The sequence below is a fragment of the Emys orbicularis genome, chromosome 2, assembly GCF_028017835.1.
Source record: "Emys orbicularis isolate rEmyOrb1 chromosome 2, rEmyOrb1.hap1, whole genome shotgun sequence".
Classification (NCBI taxonomy): Eukaryota; Metazoa; Chordata; order Testudines; family Emydidae; genus Emys; species Emys orbicularis.
Window position 1 is genome coordinate 83,189,201 of NC_088684.1, and position 15,674 is coordinate 83,204,874.

At 38.8% G+C, this 15,674-nt stretch overlaps 1 protein-coding gene across 1 annotated transcript in view; it reads right to left on the reverse strand.

Moving 5' to 3' along the window:
• MIB1 (MIB E3 ubiquitin protein ligase 1) overlaps positions 1-15,674 on the reverse strand; it is a 119,420-nt gene that overhangs the window by 62,113 nt on the left and 41,633 nt on the right. The window contains exons 11-12 of the mRNA XM_065398373.1: positions 11,122-11,319; positions 7,412-7,563 (exon numbers count right to left, since the gene is read on the reverse strand). Coding sequence (XP_065254445.1) covers positions 7,412-7,563; positions 11,122-11,319 — 350 coding nt within the window. The remainder of the gene's footprint in view (positions 1-7,411; positions 7,564-11,121; positions 11,320-15,674) is intronic.

Sequence of the window (15,674 nt, forward strand, 5' to 3'; positions counted from 1 at the left end):
CTAGTGCACTTTAATTTAACAAGTAAAAGGAATAAATGTAAGTGGCCCAAAACATAAATCCAAACACTACTCCAGAATTAAACAATCAAAAGGAAAAATGTTTAATACTGCCACTGTACTTTGACATGAGGCTAGTTTATAGTTACAAATTGTGCCTACAATGATGCTAAAAGAGAGAACAGACTGGTATATTGTATAAGGCATTCTGGGGTAAATGTTTCCTTCCTGCCCTCCCTCCAAAAATGACTTAAGTTAAATCTCCAATTACTTTAAAAATTAAAAGCGAAGTGTCAATAAGTGTAACATTTATAGCTGAAAAATGTGTGTACTTTTAAAATTGTACGTGTACAGTAAAAAAAACTCAGCTGTTTTGTTATAAAAAGTTACAGCTTTCCTGCACTCCAATGCTTTGCTAAAGCTGGTAAAATGGAACCAAATCACCTCTTCAATGGATTTGGTCCCCTTCAACCAGCTGTAGCTATGCATTGATCACTACAGGACATCAAATATTTTCAATAATGGATTTAACACTTGTATAATGGCAACTTTGAACATGCTTCAACTATTCTGGACAGATTAAATGCACACCGTCAACAGAAGGAAACAAATGTGAAAGTATGGTTCAGTTATACTTCAGGATGTCCCAAAGGCTGTTTTTCTAGATAAACAATTACTTGTAGAATTATTTGTGTTTCACTTTCTGTTCTTATTTAGTAAAAAATGGTACCAATGGTAATTTCTATAAGAAAAAAATTAGGCATTCAAATAAATTGATTGTTCAGTCATGTATTGCTTCCTGTTTTTTCTTAAGGTTTCTCCCCCCTGCTTTAAACACACACAAAAAGGGAGGGGGGAGAGGGAAATGTACTCTACTATCATATTGATTCTGCTTCACAGGTATTCTTTTTCTAACAATATTGTACTAGAGAGGAAATCCCTCAGGGGAGCAACTGTATTTGCATCTTGTACATGTTGAGAATATTATTTACAACTAACAGATAATAAATTTGTCACTGACCTTGATGCTACACTCTAATTCGCCACCTACTCGCAGGTCTAACCCCTGAGAGATTATATTCCCTCCCCACTCACATTTAGAAAAGTCTTCTGTAAAAGCATTTTCTGAACTTATTTCTATACTTTAATACCTTTCTAAAGTGTATGTCTTATGTTCAGCTTCCCAAATTGAATCACATGCACTTACTGAATTAAGTGCAAATACCAAGTCAAGATAATTTTCATCCTTTTAGAAAAATGACTAAAATTTTAGCACTTCCTCCACACCCAGCCTATTGCCCTGGCAACTTAGTCATCCAAATACATCTGAGAATAACCCCCCCAAAGTAATCCTGTCATTCTTACTAAGGCTAAACATACTTTTGACAAATCTCATTTCTCTATTGCATCACCACCAAACAGTTCAGTACCTCACCCATACATAACATGGATTCACCCAATACAAATACCAAAACAGAAAATAGCAAAAGGATTTCCAGCTCCATTTTAAAGACATGTATAATCTCCCAAATTGTAATTACTAGTTTATGAACAAATTAGTCTCTGCAGCAAAATACATGCCATATGCTATTAAAGAAAAGTATTTGAAAAGTGCATCTTACTGTCAGACATTCAACTTCTGTTCCCACTTAAAGCTAAACTATACTAAAATTATAACTTTGAATTATTCCTTTGATGAACTGGTAATATGGATGCCCAAAGGATGGTAGTCTGTATGGCCATTACTTAAGAATTCCTTTTGGGCAAAAAGGCGATTCAATTTAAGATGTTAATTGCACTATTCCCAAAACAGAATGCAGAATCAAGATGTTTGCGGCTACAGGGACAAGTGCACTCACTCACTCTTCACAGCTACATTCTTTAGCTCAAAATATTTGAAGCAACAGAAGATTTCTGGACAAGTTAAATATAACCATGGTTATGGTAATTTGGAAAATATATGACTGATCCGTAATATATACCCAAGTCCTATTTTTGTTTCTATTTGGTGCTTGTAAAATTTGGTTAAGAAGTAAGAAATGGACATATCTCAAAATTAGGGAAATGTCTTTAGAACTTTCAGCAATGGGGTTCATAATCCTTAGGGGGAAAAGGCTGAAGCTAATGAGTTTGTAACAATGTGGTATATTTAGGTGGACTCAAAAATTTTAACAAGGTTCTCTGTTAAATAAAAATGAAATTTCTACACACTTACTCCACCTATCTTGAACATAACTGTTTCTTCTTACTCAGCAATTCCTTTAAGCAAGAAGTGTATCTATGGCACATACGGAATCAGGTCTACTGTATTGTATAAATTTTACATACTATTACAAAAGCCAAGAAAACTCTTATTCTGTACTGATGGTTCTTTCATACATGTACACACACGAAGGTAAAATATCTTACTTGTTACAATAATTAAAACTCAAACATTAGGATGTTGATCACTGGCCGTAATCAACATATGATCATTAAGACACACTTACTGTATCCGCACAAGCACACTTTCATAGAAGGACAAATGCGGAGAAAAAAATTCTGAATCATCTAAAACTATAGACCACTTAATTATTTACTGTCTTATTTTAATTAAATTTTCTACTTAATATCCAAAATCAATTAAACATTTAGTGATTTTTTCAGATTATTAATTAAAACAAAACATTAGAAAGAAAGCTTTAGGAAATAAACAAAGATCAACAGAGAAATGGCAATATATTAAAACCTTGCAATTCAACATAATTCAATGTGCTAGATATAGTAGGCCAATAATATCAACAAAGTTGAACCACATTTACCTCAATGATCTACAGACACGTAAAGCTATCAGAATAAAAGCTAAACTGTAATTTTACAATAGTATACCTCTATCTCCTGTGACCAAATGATGGTGGTACTCAAAATTGACAAATTTGCACAAGGTTTTCTGAGAGCGAGGCTAAAGGTGAAGCATATGGTAGTGTATTGCTGTTAACTTAATGGTCTGTAAAGTGGTAGCACAAACAGCTTGTTGGTTGATTGGTTTTTTTTGGGGGGAGAGGAATTATCTTTGCTTGAGTTTCAGCCACGATGTTCACTGGCACTCTTGGGGTACTAGAATGTATGAGCCACAATGTGCATTAGTTCCAGGCCCCTACTTGCAGGTGAATGCCAAAAGAGAGGTGCGGAGACCAACTTTTAAAAAAGGTTGTTAAACCTTTATTCAAACAAACATTGCTTTACTGACACATCAACTATCACAAATCTATTTTGGGGGGGGGGGGCTGGGGGGGGAAGACTAAGTCATGACAGAACTCTTCCAGAAACTTCTAAGAGTCCTTAGCTGTATGACCCCATCTCCATACTATCCTGGAGTCTCCCCATATGAGGGAAAAACACAATAGTTGTGGTGGGGAACAATCTGGGAGTCAAATGTCTATGACAAGTCTTTTAGAACAACTGCCTTCAATACTACTGACAAGGTGCTGACAGACTTGAAGATTCTAGTGGGGTTTATACAGTTGCTCTTAATGAGGTCTGCCTGCTGTTTATTAGAAGGACTAGCAACCTGTCATAAAGTGGAATGTAGGGGTGTAGTAGACACTCAGCTGCTTCTGGATGCCAACTTGGCAAGTGTCAAGGAATCTCTTGCCATCATCCATCTAATCTTTTAATAGTAAGCGTTGCTGTATAATCCAAGCACTTCTGAAGTAAATTAAATCTATCTAAATTTGGCAAGAGGTTTGGGTCCTTTTTGTGATGTGGTCTTCACACTCATGTCTGTCACCTTAAGACTAGATTACTGCAGTATTCTGCACACAAGTCTATAGCTTCAAACTATGTGAAAATTATAGTTAATCTAGTAAAACACCAAGATTTCACATGACACCATGGCAACTCATGAGGTGCAAAGACTGCACTAGCTTTAAATTTATTTCCAGATTAAGTTAATGTTCTGGTTTTGACTCAAAGCCTTAAATAGTTTATATCCCTTCTATTTAACAGACTGCCACTCTATATGTGATACAACATAACAGTTAAGAACAAAGTACCCGAGCTAATAGTTCCCTAGTTTTAACTGGGAGGAGGCTGGCTGGAGGGCAATGAAACGGACAACCAATAGAAAAAGTTTGAGTGCTGCAGACAAAACTGCACCTGGGACTACATAAACCACTCTGGCAAGAGATGAGGGGCCATGAAAATTTCAGAACAAAATGCAAACCTCTGAGATTTTCTCTTAATTTCTTCTCATATCCATGTGGAAAATACTCATCTACTCATACAAAAAATGTATGAAATAATCAAACTATTTCTTCTATAGGTTAGGAAAGAAGAAAAGGAGATTAAAAGAAAAACCACTTAGGAGGTGTTCAGTTATTTATTTATTTATTTTTATTTTTATTTATATTTAGTTAGTTAGTTAGATGCGACAAGCACCTACATAAATCTGCCCTTTCCTCTTCAGTCACAATAGTATCCAGGTACCACTGTAGGGTTCAATCAATCACTTATACCTGGAATATTTTCCCACCTCTCAATCACTGTTCTTAAGCTTGTTACTGCAGGAATGCTTCTCTGGAATGTGGGTTTGCACCACACTCTGAGAACGGTCAGAGTAGAGCTCATTCGCCACACTGGGTTCCATCATGGAAGAAAAGGCTTCCAACTCCCAAAATTTCCCCCCTAGGATCAGACAGCCTCAGTGGCCCAATAAGCAGTTGTCTCAATGAGTAAGAGTGGTCTTGACTCCAAATACAGAGAATCTAATCTTGAGGTGAAGAACATATGGATCATGGTCACTAGGCAAGGTCCTCAGAGCAACAGCCATTGAATCCTGGCAAGCTAGAGACAGAAGATGGTACTTTTGCCTACTGCTGCTACCTAGATATCAAGGAGCACTGACTAATCTAGTAAAATGCCAAGGCTTCAGATTCTGATAGTCAGAAAGGCAAGTGCCTTCAAATGAGTGCAGCTAGTCATGTTGTCTAGTGTCTTGATTAGCTCCTTGAAGTGTTTCCTATCTTACATACTATGGCGATGAGTGCTGTAGAAAAATTTAAGTGCAATTTTTCCTATTCTTCATAACATCATTTCCACTGGATTAAAGTGTAGTTCCATTCAAAACAACTAAAACTGTTACTATCTGGTTCTGTGTTTATTATGTGCATCTGATTCCATATGGACATTGCAAATTACAAGTAAATATTTTCCTAACTGCCAGTCATGAAAATGTAAGAGTTAAAAGTCAATCGTGGTTCTCTTCTCATGTATTAGCCACAAAAATTAGTAAAGATTCTACAGGCCAAGCAATACCCACAGTTACACGTCCAACTCCATTAGCTTTTCTGTTACTAAACAATTCCATTACCTTTCAGCTCAAACAAGCAATGAAATAAAAATATTAACACTTCATTTATTCATAAAATGCTGGTTTAGTTGCATGCAAATGACATCACATTTTCCATTATATTTGCACTTAATGCTAATGGAAGTGCTGAACTGAAACTCTGGAGAATGCCATTTATCCATAAATAGCTCTTCACAAGCAGTGACAGTGAAAGCTTTCCAAACAGCTTAAATCAGCGGTCATCAACGTTCGGCACGCGGCTCGCCAGGGTAAGCACCCTGGCGGGCCGGGCCAGTTTATTTACCTGCTGACGCGGCAGGTTCGGCCGATCGCGGCCCCCACTGGCCGCGGTTCGCCGTTCCGGGCCAATGGGGGCAGCGAGAAGCGGCGCGGGCCGAGGGATGTGCTGGCCGCGGCTTCCCGCCGCTCCCATTGGCCCGGGACGGCGAACCGCGGCCAGTGGGAGCAGCGATCGGCCGAACCTGCCGCGTCAGCAGGTAAATAAACTGGCCCGGCCCGACAGGGTGCTTACCCTGGCGAGCCGCGTGCCGAACGTTGCCGACCCCTGGCTTAAATCATGCAAAAAAGCCAACTACTAGAATTATTATTTACAAATGAAGATTTTAGAAAAAAATGTGCAGTTACTGAACGCAACAAAACATGCTTACAGATAAACAATTAAAGAATGAACTGTTGCGCATAGGTCAAAAATGGCAAATCTACTTCAATAAATATGCTATTATAAATACATGGTTTTGATGTTTTAAATTATTGTACCATCAAGGGCAAACTTAACATGACAAACTTAAACATGCTCACTTTACACTGCACAGGGCTTTAGAGGAATATTCTTGTAACTTTGCTTTGTAAATCAGTATTTACTATTCTAAACAGAAAAGATTAAGACATTATGGTTACATGGTTAAGCACTCAAATCACATAATGGCATTGTTACAGTTGTATGTGCAACCCAAAACTGCCTACTTATGAGTGTGAATAATACAATCTTTAACTACATGACCACATATTTTTAAAATATTACACAATGTTTCTATAAGCTTACACATGCAACTTCATCTACTAATGTATGATAGTCTGCATATGGCAGACAGAAAAACTCATTACTATGCTAAGGAATCCTCACTCACTCAGCACCTTACAGTACTCATAGCATGTTACATGAAGACTCCTGCAAATCTGTGCCTCATTCACTGAGGTTTATAAACATATATTACATTGTTACTTGAAAAATAGTAACTTAAGATCAGATGACTCAAGACAGGAATGTTATAATCACACAAGGGGACAGAGTTAAGGATACATATGGAACCATAACGATGGCATTCTCATATCTGAACTTCTACTATTCCCCCAAAGTACTTTTCATGAAATTTCCTAGGCTAATATTTTTTAATTAATTAATTAGGCCAGGACAGCCCTTGCTTCATTCGGAGCATACGTTGCACTATTAGTCGCTCATGTGAGAATACAATTAACCATGCAAACCACTGTGCTCCTATGGAATCCTTGCTGACTGCACAATTTCAGAAATACCCACATTCCCAAGTATATGTATCTACCATACAGGCATGCACAACCCAACCAACCTTCCTTCCATTGGTAGAAAGTTGTTAAAAATACCTCTATTTCAGTTATTGTGCATGTGTAAAATACAGTTTTCAAAGCCTCCTAACTCCCAAATCTCAAATTTTCACTGAAATACTCAATGGCTCTTCTTAATAAAGATTCATTCCATTCAAAATTTCAACTTTTTACCCTCAGTTGTTCCAGCTATAGAACAGTTTAATGGTTGTATATAAAAATGTTTTTTAAAATGATTGGGAGAGCATCTCCTTCCCCTCACCACATAGCCAACCATCTCACCCTTCCTTCTCATACTCAGTAGCCAAACCATTTTTACATAAAGTCTCTCCAAAATTTCACTTTTTGGTAAAAATCTGGCTTGCTACATTTCAGCATAATAAATCTACTATAAAAGTTACCGAAAAACCAGAATGTGTTTTCTCATTTTTCCTCCTTTAATCAAACATCATGAACTAAACACTAAAGATAACAAGAATTTACCTGGGATTCCCTCTTAGTGCAGCATGATGGAGAGCATTAAATCCATTGTTGTTTGTAATAGTAACATCTGCCCCAGCTTCTAACAGTACAGCCAGGATGTCATCACGCTTTTTACTTATCGCATCATGGAGCGGAGTGTCACCTTCAGAATCCTAAAAATAGAAATGATTTTCTTCAGCTTCCATATTTACCTATTTAAAAAGGAAATTTATGGGAAAAGAAGGTCTCACATGTCACTATAGGAACTAATGAGATGCAAATACAAGGTAACTTTTAATACCATTTTCCAGCACTTACAAATTATAACTTCAGTCCAGTCTGCACACTTAACACTGCTTTTTGGTCAAAATAGTTTTTGTGAAGTTTAATCACAGAACGAGGACAGTCTGAAGGAGAAGTTAATATATATGTATTTATTTATTAATTGTATTACTATAGCATCTAGGACCAGGACACCATACTACTAGGCACCATACAAATACAAAACAAAACATAAAATACAAAACAGACTGTCACTGCCCCAATGAGCTTACAATCTAAATGTAAGCCAAAAGGGAAGGAGAAGGAAACAATGAGACAATATTAATCAGCATGATAGGTAATTGTCTCAGCAGGCCAGTGGCCCACTTATCAAGCTTTATGTAGGTATCACGGCAGAAGACAGTTTTAGGGAGGAATTTGGAGGAGGTAACTTTGCAGTTGTTTATGGGGAGCTCCTATCCCAATAGAGAGGGGCAGCACGTGAGAAAGCATAAAGGTGCTTTTTTTAAAAATTAACAAGTGAGTGATTGAGGCTGGAATTATTGGCCTAGCAGAGGCGGGAGCTGACATCTCGATAGAGATGATAGGTAGGATGAGGATAGGGCATCAAGGGCCTCGAAAATGAAGACATGTTGTTTATGTTTGATACAATAGAGAAGAGGGAGCCAGTGGAGGGATGCAGAGACAGGCAACATGTCAAAGCAACACGTTAGGAGAAAGATATTTGAAACAGCATTCTGAGTAGATGATTGGGGCAAGAATGCAACATTAACACCAGGGAAAAGAATGTTGCAATGATTGAGACATGAGTTCATCAGAGCCTGGTCAAAAGTTTTAACTGTGTGGATAGGTAGGAAAGGCTGTATCTGAGAAACGTTATGCAGAAAAAAATTAACAAGATTCACACATAGCCTGAATGTGAGGAGCTAGAGAAAGGTCTGAATCAAAGAGGACTCCCAGGTTACAGGCCTGAGCAATAGGATGGTTGTGTTGTCCACAGTGAGTGAGAGTAAGAAGTAGGGAGAAGGGAAATTAAGAACTCTGTTATAGTCATGTTGAGCTTTAGCTGTCTGCTGAATATCCATGAGGAGATGTCAGAGAGACAGACAGATCTCAGTCTGGACAGACTCAGGTCTGGAGTAGAGGTAGATCTGTGTGATCTGCACACAACAAAGAGCTATGAACATTTTTCAAGTATGTAGGCAATTTGTAGTTCAGTATCACCTACAAAAGTCATTAACTGCCATGTTTTCTGCATGTATTTGCTATAAAAAAGTGTCATGCATCAAAAAAAGTTAGACATTAAAAATTCTTTAAGTTCAAGCTTTATAAAAATTCACATGTCTACTAGCATAAATTTCAAATATATAGTTCATAAATTTAATCTTCATGTTTGAGACAACTGTCATACAAAAATTCAAGCTAAAACCTCCTCTAAAAAATAATATGAACAAAGCAGACCAATGAAAAATGTGCATCCCCTCAGGATAGTTAAACTTGTGCAAGGCTGTATTTTTAATGAAGCAAAAGGGAAGATTTCATGGGGCAACATTACATTTTATAAATAATTTATGGCTAGTACCAACAAGACAATACATGGTTTAAAGGTGCCAGAAATTTTTCAGCACACACCTGACCACAGAATCTATATTCACTTTTTTAGCTTCCTGGGGTTTTAGTTTTGAAAAGTCCAAATTAAAGAAAAAATACACTTGTGCATAATTTGCTAAAAAACCCAACATTTTAAATTAAAAATAAGCATCCTATAATGTCTACAGTAGGAAAATGTGTTTAGTTGAGTTCATTGTACTGCTGCAGAGATGCATATTTTCAGGATTTATGTTTCTGGGTGAAATCCTGGCCCTACTGAAGTCAACAGGAGTTTTGCAATTGACTTCAGTGGGGCCAGTATTTCATCACTAGTGCTTATCAATTAGCAGCACACTGCAGCATAGTGTAAAAAGGATACTTTTTCTGTGGGAATAGCAGACACCAAAACACCAATATCTGCCAAATTTGGCAAACATCCTGCACTGGCCCACCAAAATGAAATGATATAGTTTACTCATTCCAACCAATCGGATTTCTTGAGCTTATTGTATGTAGACTAAATTGTTTTCCTTTGTGCAGCGGGTTGGCTTGAGAGCTAAAGAACATGCCAGTTAACTACAGCCAAGTCCCAACCCCAAATGCCTCCTGCATTCTCATCCATCTCAGTGAAATCAATTGTTTAACTGCATGCACATTAGACTTCTCTGCACATGTGCAGAATCTGAAAATGTATTATTGTCATAGGGATTTTCTGATTTGCATTGCCTGTAGATGGTGTAGTTTCATAGATTCATTGAGTTTACGGACCGAAGGGAGCAGTAGATATAGCCCAGCCTCCTTTATATCACAGGCCATTTGAATTTCACCCAATTGCCCCGATTACTGAGCCAAACAGAACAGGCTGGTTGTTATATCCAATGCTTACAGAAACTGGGGTCTGGATTAAAGTTTGCTAGCTGAGGCTCTACTTCAGTAAGATGGAAGTAATAGTTGTAAATAATACCTCAACCCTAGTAAGATGGAAGTAGTAGGCGAGGAGGAAATAAACTGAGTAAATAGCAATTACTACATTAGTTGCTTTAAGAAAGTTCTCACCTCTTCTTTCCAAGGTGCACAAATAGGAAAAACTGGTGGAGTTTGAAGCACAAGGATATCCAGATAGCAACAGTAGGAGTGTGTTGTATCATTCATATTTGCCTAGGGCTTTACAACCTTTTCTTTCAGATGCTGACCTCAGCACATTTATCCACCCTTTTTCATCTTTAGATTTACATGTGCAATGCACTGTGCATGCAGCTATGTTGAAGCTTCAGGTCAGGCAGAATGTAACTGTCTGCTTATTTAGAAGTGGGGTTTTGTTTGTTCATTTTTGAGGCAGTATTTCTCCCTTTTGCAGTACCGTTTGCACTAGTTTCCAATTAGTTTACAGAGGCAGTTATTCCTCCCTGTGTAATACCATGGCAGCAGAGGCTCTCAATAACAGACTTCATGTTTGAATGGAAGTCTTGTGGCAGACATACTGTCTGATGGGTTCAACTCTGGAAGGTGTTTTCTCCCTTTTTCTGACAGTCTAAATTTCCTGGCCTTTAGGTCATGCTGCAAAGCTTCTCTTACCAGATTACATATGTGGGGGAGGATAAGGGGTGCTGACTGGATGAAGAGAGAGTTAATCTGCATGTTAAACATATTTGTACATTGACCCAATCTATATAGGCTTAAAATATTATACACATGCCTAGAGCAAGGTGCATTTTAAATTTCAATATGAAATACAGAAAACAATTCAATGTAACAGCCTTAATAGGAAGATTTATACATCTACATGCAGCATCCACATACCATATTTGCATAAATCTTACAGTTTGAAGACAAAAAATGAAAGTCAAAATTTGTTTTACCTGGAGACTAGGATGACAGCCAAAGTCCAGTAAAGTCTTCACAACTTGTAAATGACCTTTGTTAACAGCAATATGAAGTGGAGTCTGTCTGCGTTTGTTGCGAGCATTCAAATCTGCACTGCCTCTGTGCAAAACCTCTATCACAGCACCTTCATCTCCAAAAGCTGCGTGGTGAACAGCCCTGTCTCCATCTTTGTCCTAAAGTGTAAACATTGACTTGAAAGAAATTCCGTTTGTACTACACAATTATAAAAAGCTTACTTCAAAATGATCAATTAAGGGATCTTTATTGCATTTCCACAATTAGAGAAAAAGCTGTCCATGGCACCACTCAAACACTCAGCTAATCTGTATGAAATTAGTTCAAAACCGATCAAGCCCCAGCAACAGAAGCTGAACACACATCTATGTGCAATATGCAATGATCAAGGAAGAAAACAAATATTACCTACATCACACAACTAGTGGGCTGTCACTTATCTACAATATCTATATACAGTAAAAGCTTTGTTATCCGGCATGTTGAGGGAATGGGGGGCGGGGGGGGGGGGGGGGTGCCGGTTAGTCAAAAATTCTGCTTAACTAAGAATTATACTTACCAATGGAGGGAGGGAGTTTGGGCGCGGGAGGGGGAGCAGGCTCTGGGAGGAAATTTGGATGCAGGAGGGGGCTCAGCACAGGGGGCTGGGGCACGGGAGGGGTTTCGGGGTGCCGGATCTGGGTGGCGTTCACCTCTGGTGGCTACCCACAAGCAGTGCCATGTCCCTACTGCTCCTAGGCGGAGGCACGGCCAGGCAGCTCTGTGCAATACTTCTGCCCCAGGCGCTGCCCCTGGCCAATGGGAGCTCCGGAGCCAGCGCTCGGGGTGGGCGTGGCAGCGCACGGAGCCCCTGTGGTCGTTCCTCCGCCTAGGAGCACCAGGGACATGTCGCCGCTTCCAGGGAGCCACACAGAGTCACGTAGGGAGCCTGCCGGCCCCGTGCCAACCGGACTTTTAATGGATATCAAAAATGCCGGTTTCTAGAGCTTTCCGGTTGGTAAAGTGCCAGATAACACAGCTTTTACTGTAGCTATTAAAGTCTTCCAAGAAAAGTCAGGATAAACTTTTTGTCAAGTTAATAAAAAAAAAACAACCCAAATTCTATAGGGATGAGCCTAGAATTAGAGAGAAGCTGAAAAAAAAGGATAGATGAATACAGAACTAAAAGGATATTTTAAGACTGTCTTTTAAAGAAGGGTTAAATTGACAAACAAGAGTTAAAGGATTGCAATACTACATTTATACAAAAAAAGATTAAATGAACCCTTTGGTGGGCATATAAATATAAACTCTTTACAATTAGTGACAATTATATATGAAGATAGCTTATATTCCAATATACAAAACTGGATGCTATACAAATGAGCAATAGCTAAATAAAATTAACAGGATTGTTGGATTTTTTTAATCTCAAGATGTGCGCAAAGTGCAATATTTCAATATGTTACCATACACTAGCTTACTGACACTTGGAAAATATCAAGGATGATAAATAGTAAAAAAAAAATTTCATAAAAGGTTCCTCTGGATTCCACTATAGCTGTCTTCAGAACAGTTTGATTTATAAAACCAAATTTTTTCCCCCACAAACAATCTGTGGCTTTAAAAAGTTTAAAATTATTTAGATTATATAAAACATTTAAATAGTTCACAGATTAAAACATGTCTTTGTGCAAAGGGACGGACAGTAAGTTGGTATGATCAGACTAGTTGCCAATAGGATATGAAAAGTCAAATTTGCACTCTCAAAAAACATTTAAAAAACAAAATGATGAAAATCCATACTTAAACCAAACCACCAAAAGATAGATGTCTGGTAACCTAAAAGTGTCCCTTTCTGTCTAGGTATTAGAAATATTTAAATTTACAAGATTTCCATTGAAGAAAGCAGCAACCTTCAAAGACATTGTTAAAACCCTTGTGTATTTTTTGTTCATAATGCTTCCAAATTGTCTTCCACAGATAAAGTTCATTCTCATCCACTAGTAATGGATCAAGAAAAAGAAGAGTCACAAAGTCTAAGCACAGTCCAGAAGGAAAGTGTTCTCCTGTATTTCTTGGCCACTGATAATGTTCCAGCATGGTATTCAGGATCACTGTCCTGAAGGAGGCTCTGTATAGTTTGACATTAGTGGTGATTAAAGATGTCATGGCACATTTTGTAAGACTAAGTGTTAAAGATGAATGAAATTTCAACTTGGGTAATTACATTCTGCCTCTCTAAATTTCCCTTGCATTTTCAGTTGCATACCGTGATTGTCTTCAACTCGCATCTTGAATTGTTGTATAGCATTGTAGTGTTGTGTTAGCTGCTGCATTTCATTCCAGAGTGTTTTCTTTCATTGGGAGGAGAAGCTATTCCTATTCATACTTGTTTACAATCTGCAAACTGTTCTGGGATCCACCAGAATGAAATATTATATATAACTGGATGAAACATTTAAGTAATTTTAAGTACTTTTAAATACTATGTTAATGAAGTAAGCTATTATTTTTCCCCCATTTAATTTCCATAGCCAAAAGACTGAACTTAAAGACTACTGAATCATTAAAATAAACGCAGGTGCTTTTATTTTAAAAGTGTGGAGTTCCAGATATATATGTGCATTATTTCTAGAACTAACTTCAGTACGTTGTTACTCTAGGGAAAAAAATACCAAACCGCATATTTTCTATACAGCAGAATCTTAACTGTACTACCTAGAGCTGCCAAACAGCTAGCTAAGAAGTTGTCCCAAGTAAAAGGGGCCTTTAAAAAAAAAAATATCCAAACATTAAAATTAAAAAAAAAAAAACCTTTATTGAACAAATATTTATAATACTTTATCTATTTTTTATATATTTATTCAATAACTTCTGCAGAAAGACTAGAATGCTAACACTAGGGTGACCAGATGTCCTGATTTTGGGGGCTTTTTCTTATATACCTTATATATATATTACCCCTCACCCCCGTCGCGATTTTTTACACTTGCTATCTGGTCACCCTAGCTAACACCCAGATAAGCATTTGAGCCCTATATTACTAATCAAATGCATCCTGATTAAGTGGCATTGTTACATATTGTCCTGATTAAGCATAAGTCATCACTGTTCAGTATCTGGTTAAATCAGTTCCCAGGGGAGACAACACAACAAAGTAGCCACCCCAAGTGAGCATGTCCTAAGTGCAATCCTATCTGTGTTCCTTACCATCCAACCCCTCACCCCATGACCCAAAGTCAGTTTTTTAACACTCCCGTTCTCTATTCAATCTAGGGTTGCCAATTTTCTAATCGCAGAAAACTGAACACCCTTGCCCCGCCCCCTGTCCATTCCCCGAGGCTCTGCCCCCGCTCACTCCATCCCCCCTCCCTTCGTCGCTCTCTCCCCCCACCCTCACTCACTCATTTTCACTGGGCTGGGGCAGGGGGTTGGGGTGTGGGTGCGGGCTCCCGGGTGGGGCCAGAAATGAGGGGTTTGGAGTGCAGGAAGGGGGCTCTAGGCTGGGGTCAAAGGATTCGGAATATGGGAGAGGGCTCCGGGCTGAGGCAGGGGGTTGGGGTGTGGGAGGGGGTACGGGCTCTGGGGTGGGGCCAGAAATGAGGGGTTCAGGGTGCAGGAGGGGGGGCCAGGCTGGGGCAGGGGGTTGGGGTGGAGGAGGTGAGGGGTGCAGGCTCCATGCGGCTCCCAGGAAGCAGCTGGCATGTCCCTACGGCTCCTAGGGGGAAGGGCAGCTACGGGGGCTCTACGTCCTGCCCCCGCCCACAGGCACCGCCCCTGCAGCTCCCATTGGCCACGGTTCCCTGGGTCTTGCTGAACTCTAGCTTCCCACTCAGCCGCTCCCTGATCCTTGCCGCAATACTCTCTTTAGGAGTTTCCCCACCAGTCTTCCTCGTTGCACCTCTCCCCATACACACCGTTACAGCTAGCTGTAGCAGCAACCTCCAGCACCCACCCACCCATCCCCTCCACCCCAGCAGCTCCTCTGCTTGAACAGTCCCAGTGGAGAGCATATCAAAGCTCCATCTCTGACCCAACAGTTCACTTGTTCAGCAACCTAATCCAGCTCTCAAGAAGAGTATGATATATATGATTTTCAGACAACTGTTTTTCAGTAATCTGATTCAGAAAGTCAGATCATGGCAAGCAAGTACCTTTTAAAAGGCAAGCCATTTGTCCCACTCAACAAGCCAACATTTCCAAAGAAAATTCAACTTTGGGAATATATGAGAAATTTCAGTTGTCTTCTCTCACCCCTCCATAGATTTTTAGTACAGTTCTGTGGTACTTTTGTACAATTTTACAAGTATTTAATACATATGAATTAAATAAGACAAAATGTTTAAATAAGACCTGAATATACTTTTTAAGATAAATTTCTTCTATACCCAAAAATGATTTCAGAGCATTTTGCATAGTATTAAATAACTAAGCAGGTATTTAACCTTAGTTCTCATGAACAATCATTCTGAAAAACACAAAAAAATTCCTTCATCTTGCATGAAAAAAATAAAATGGAAGCAAAGCTGTT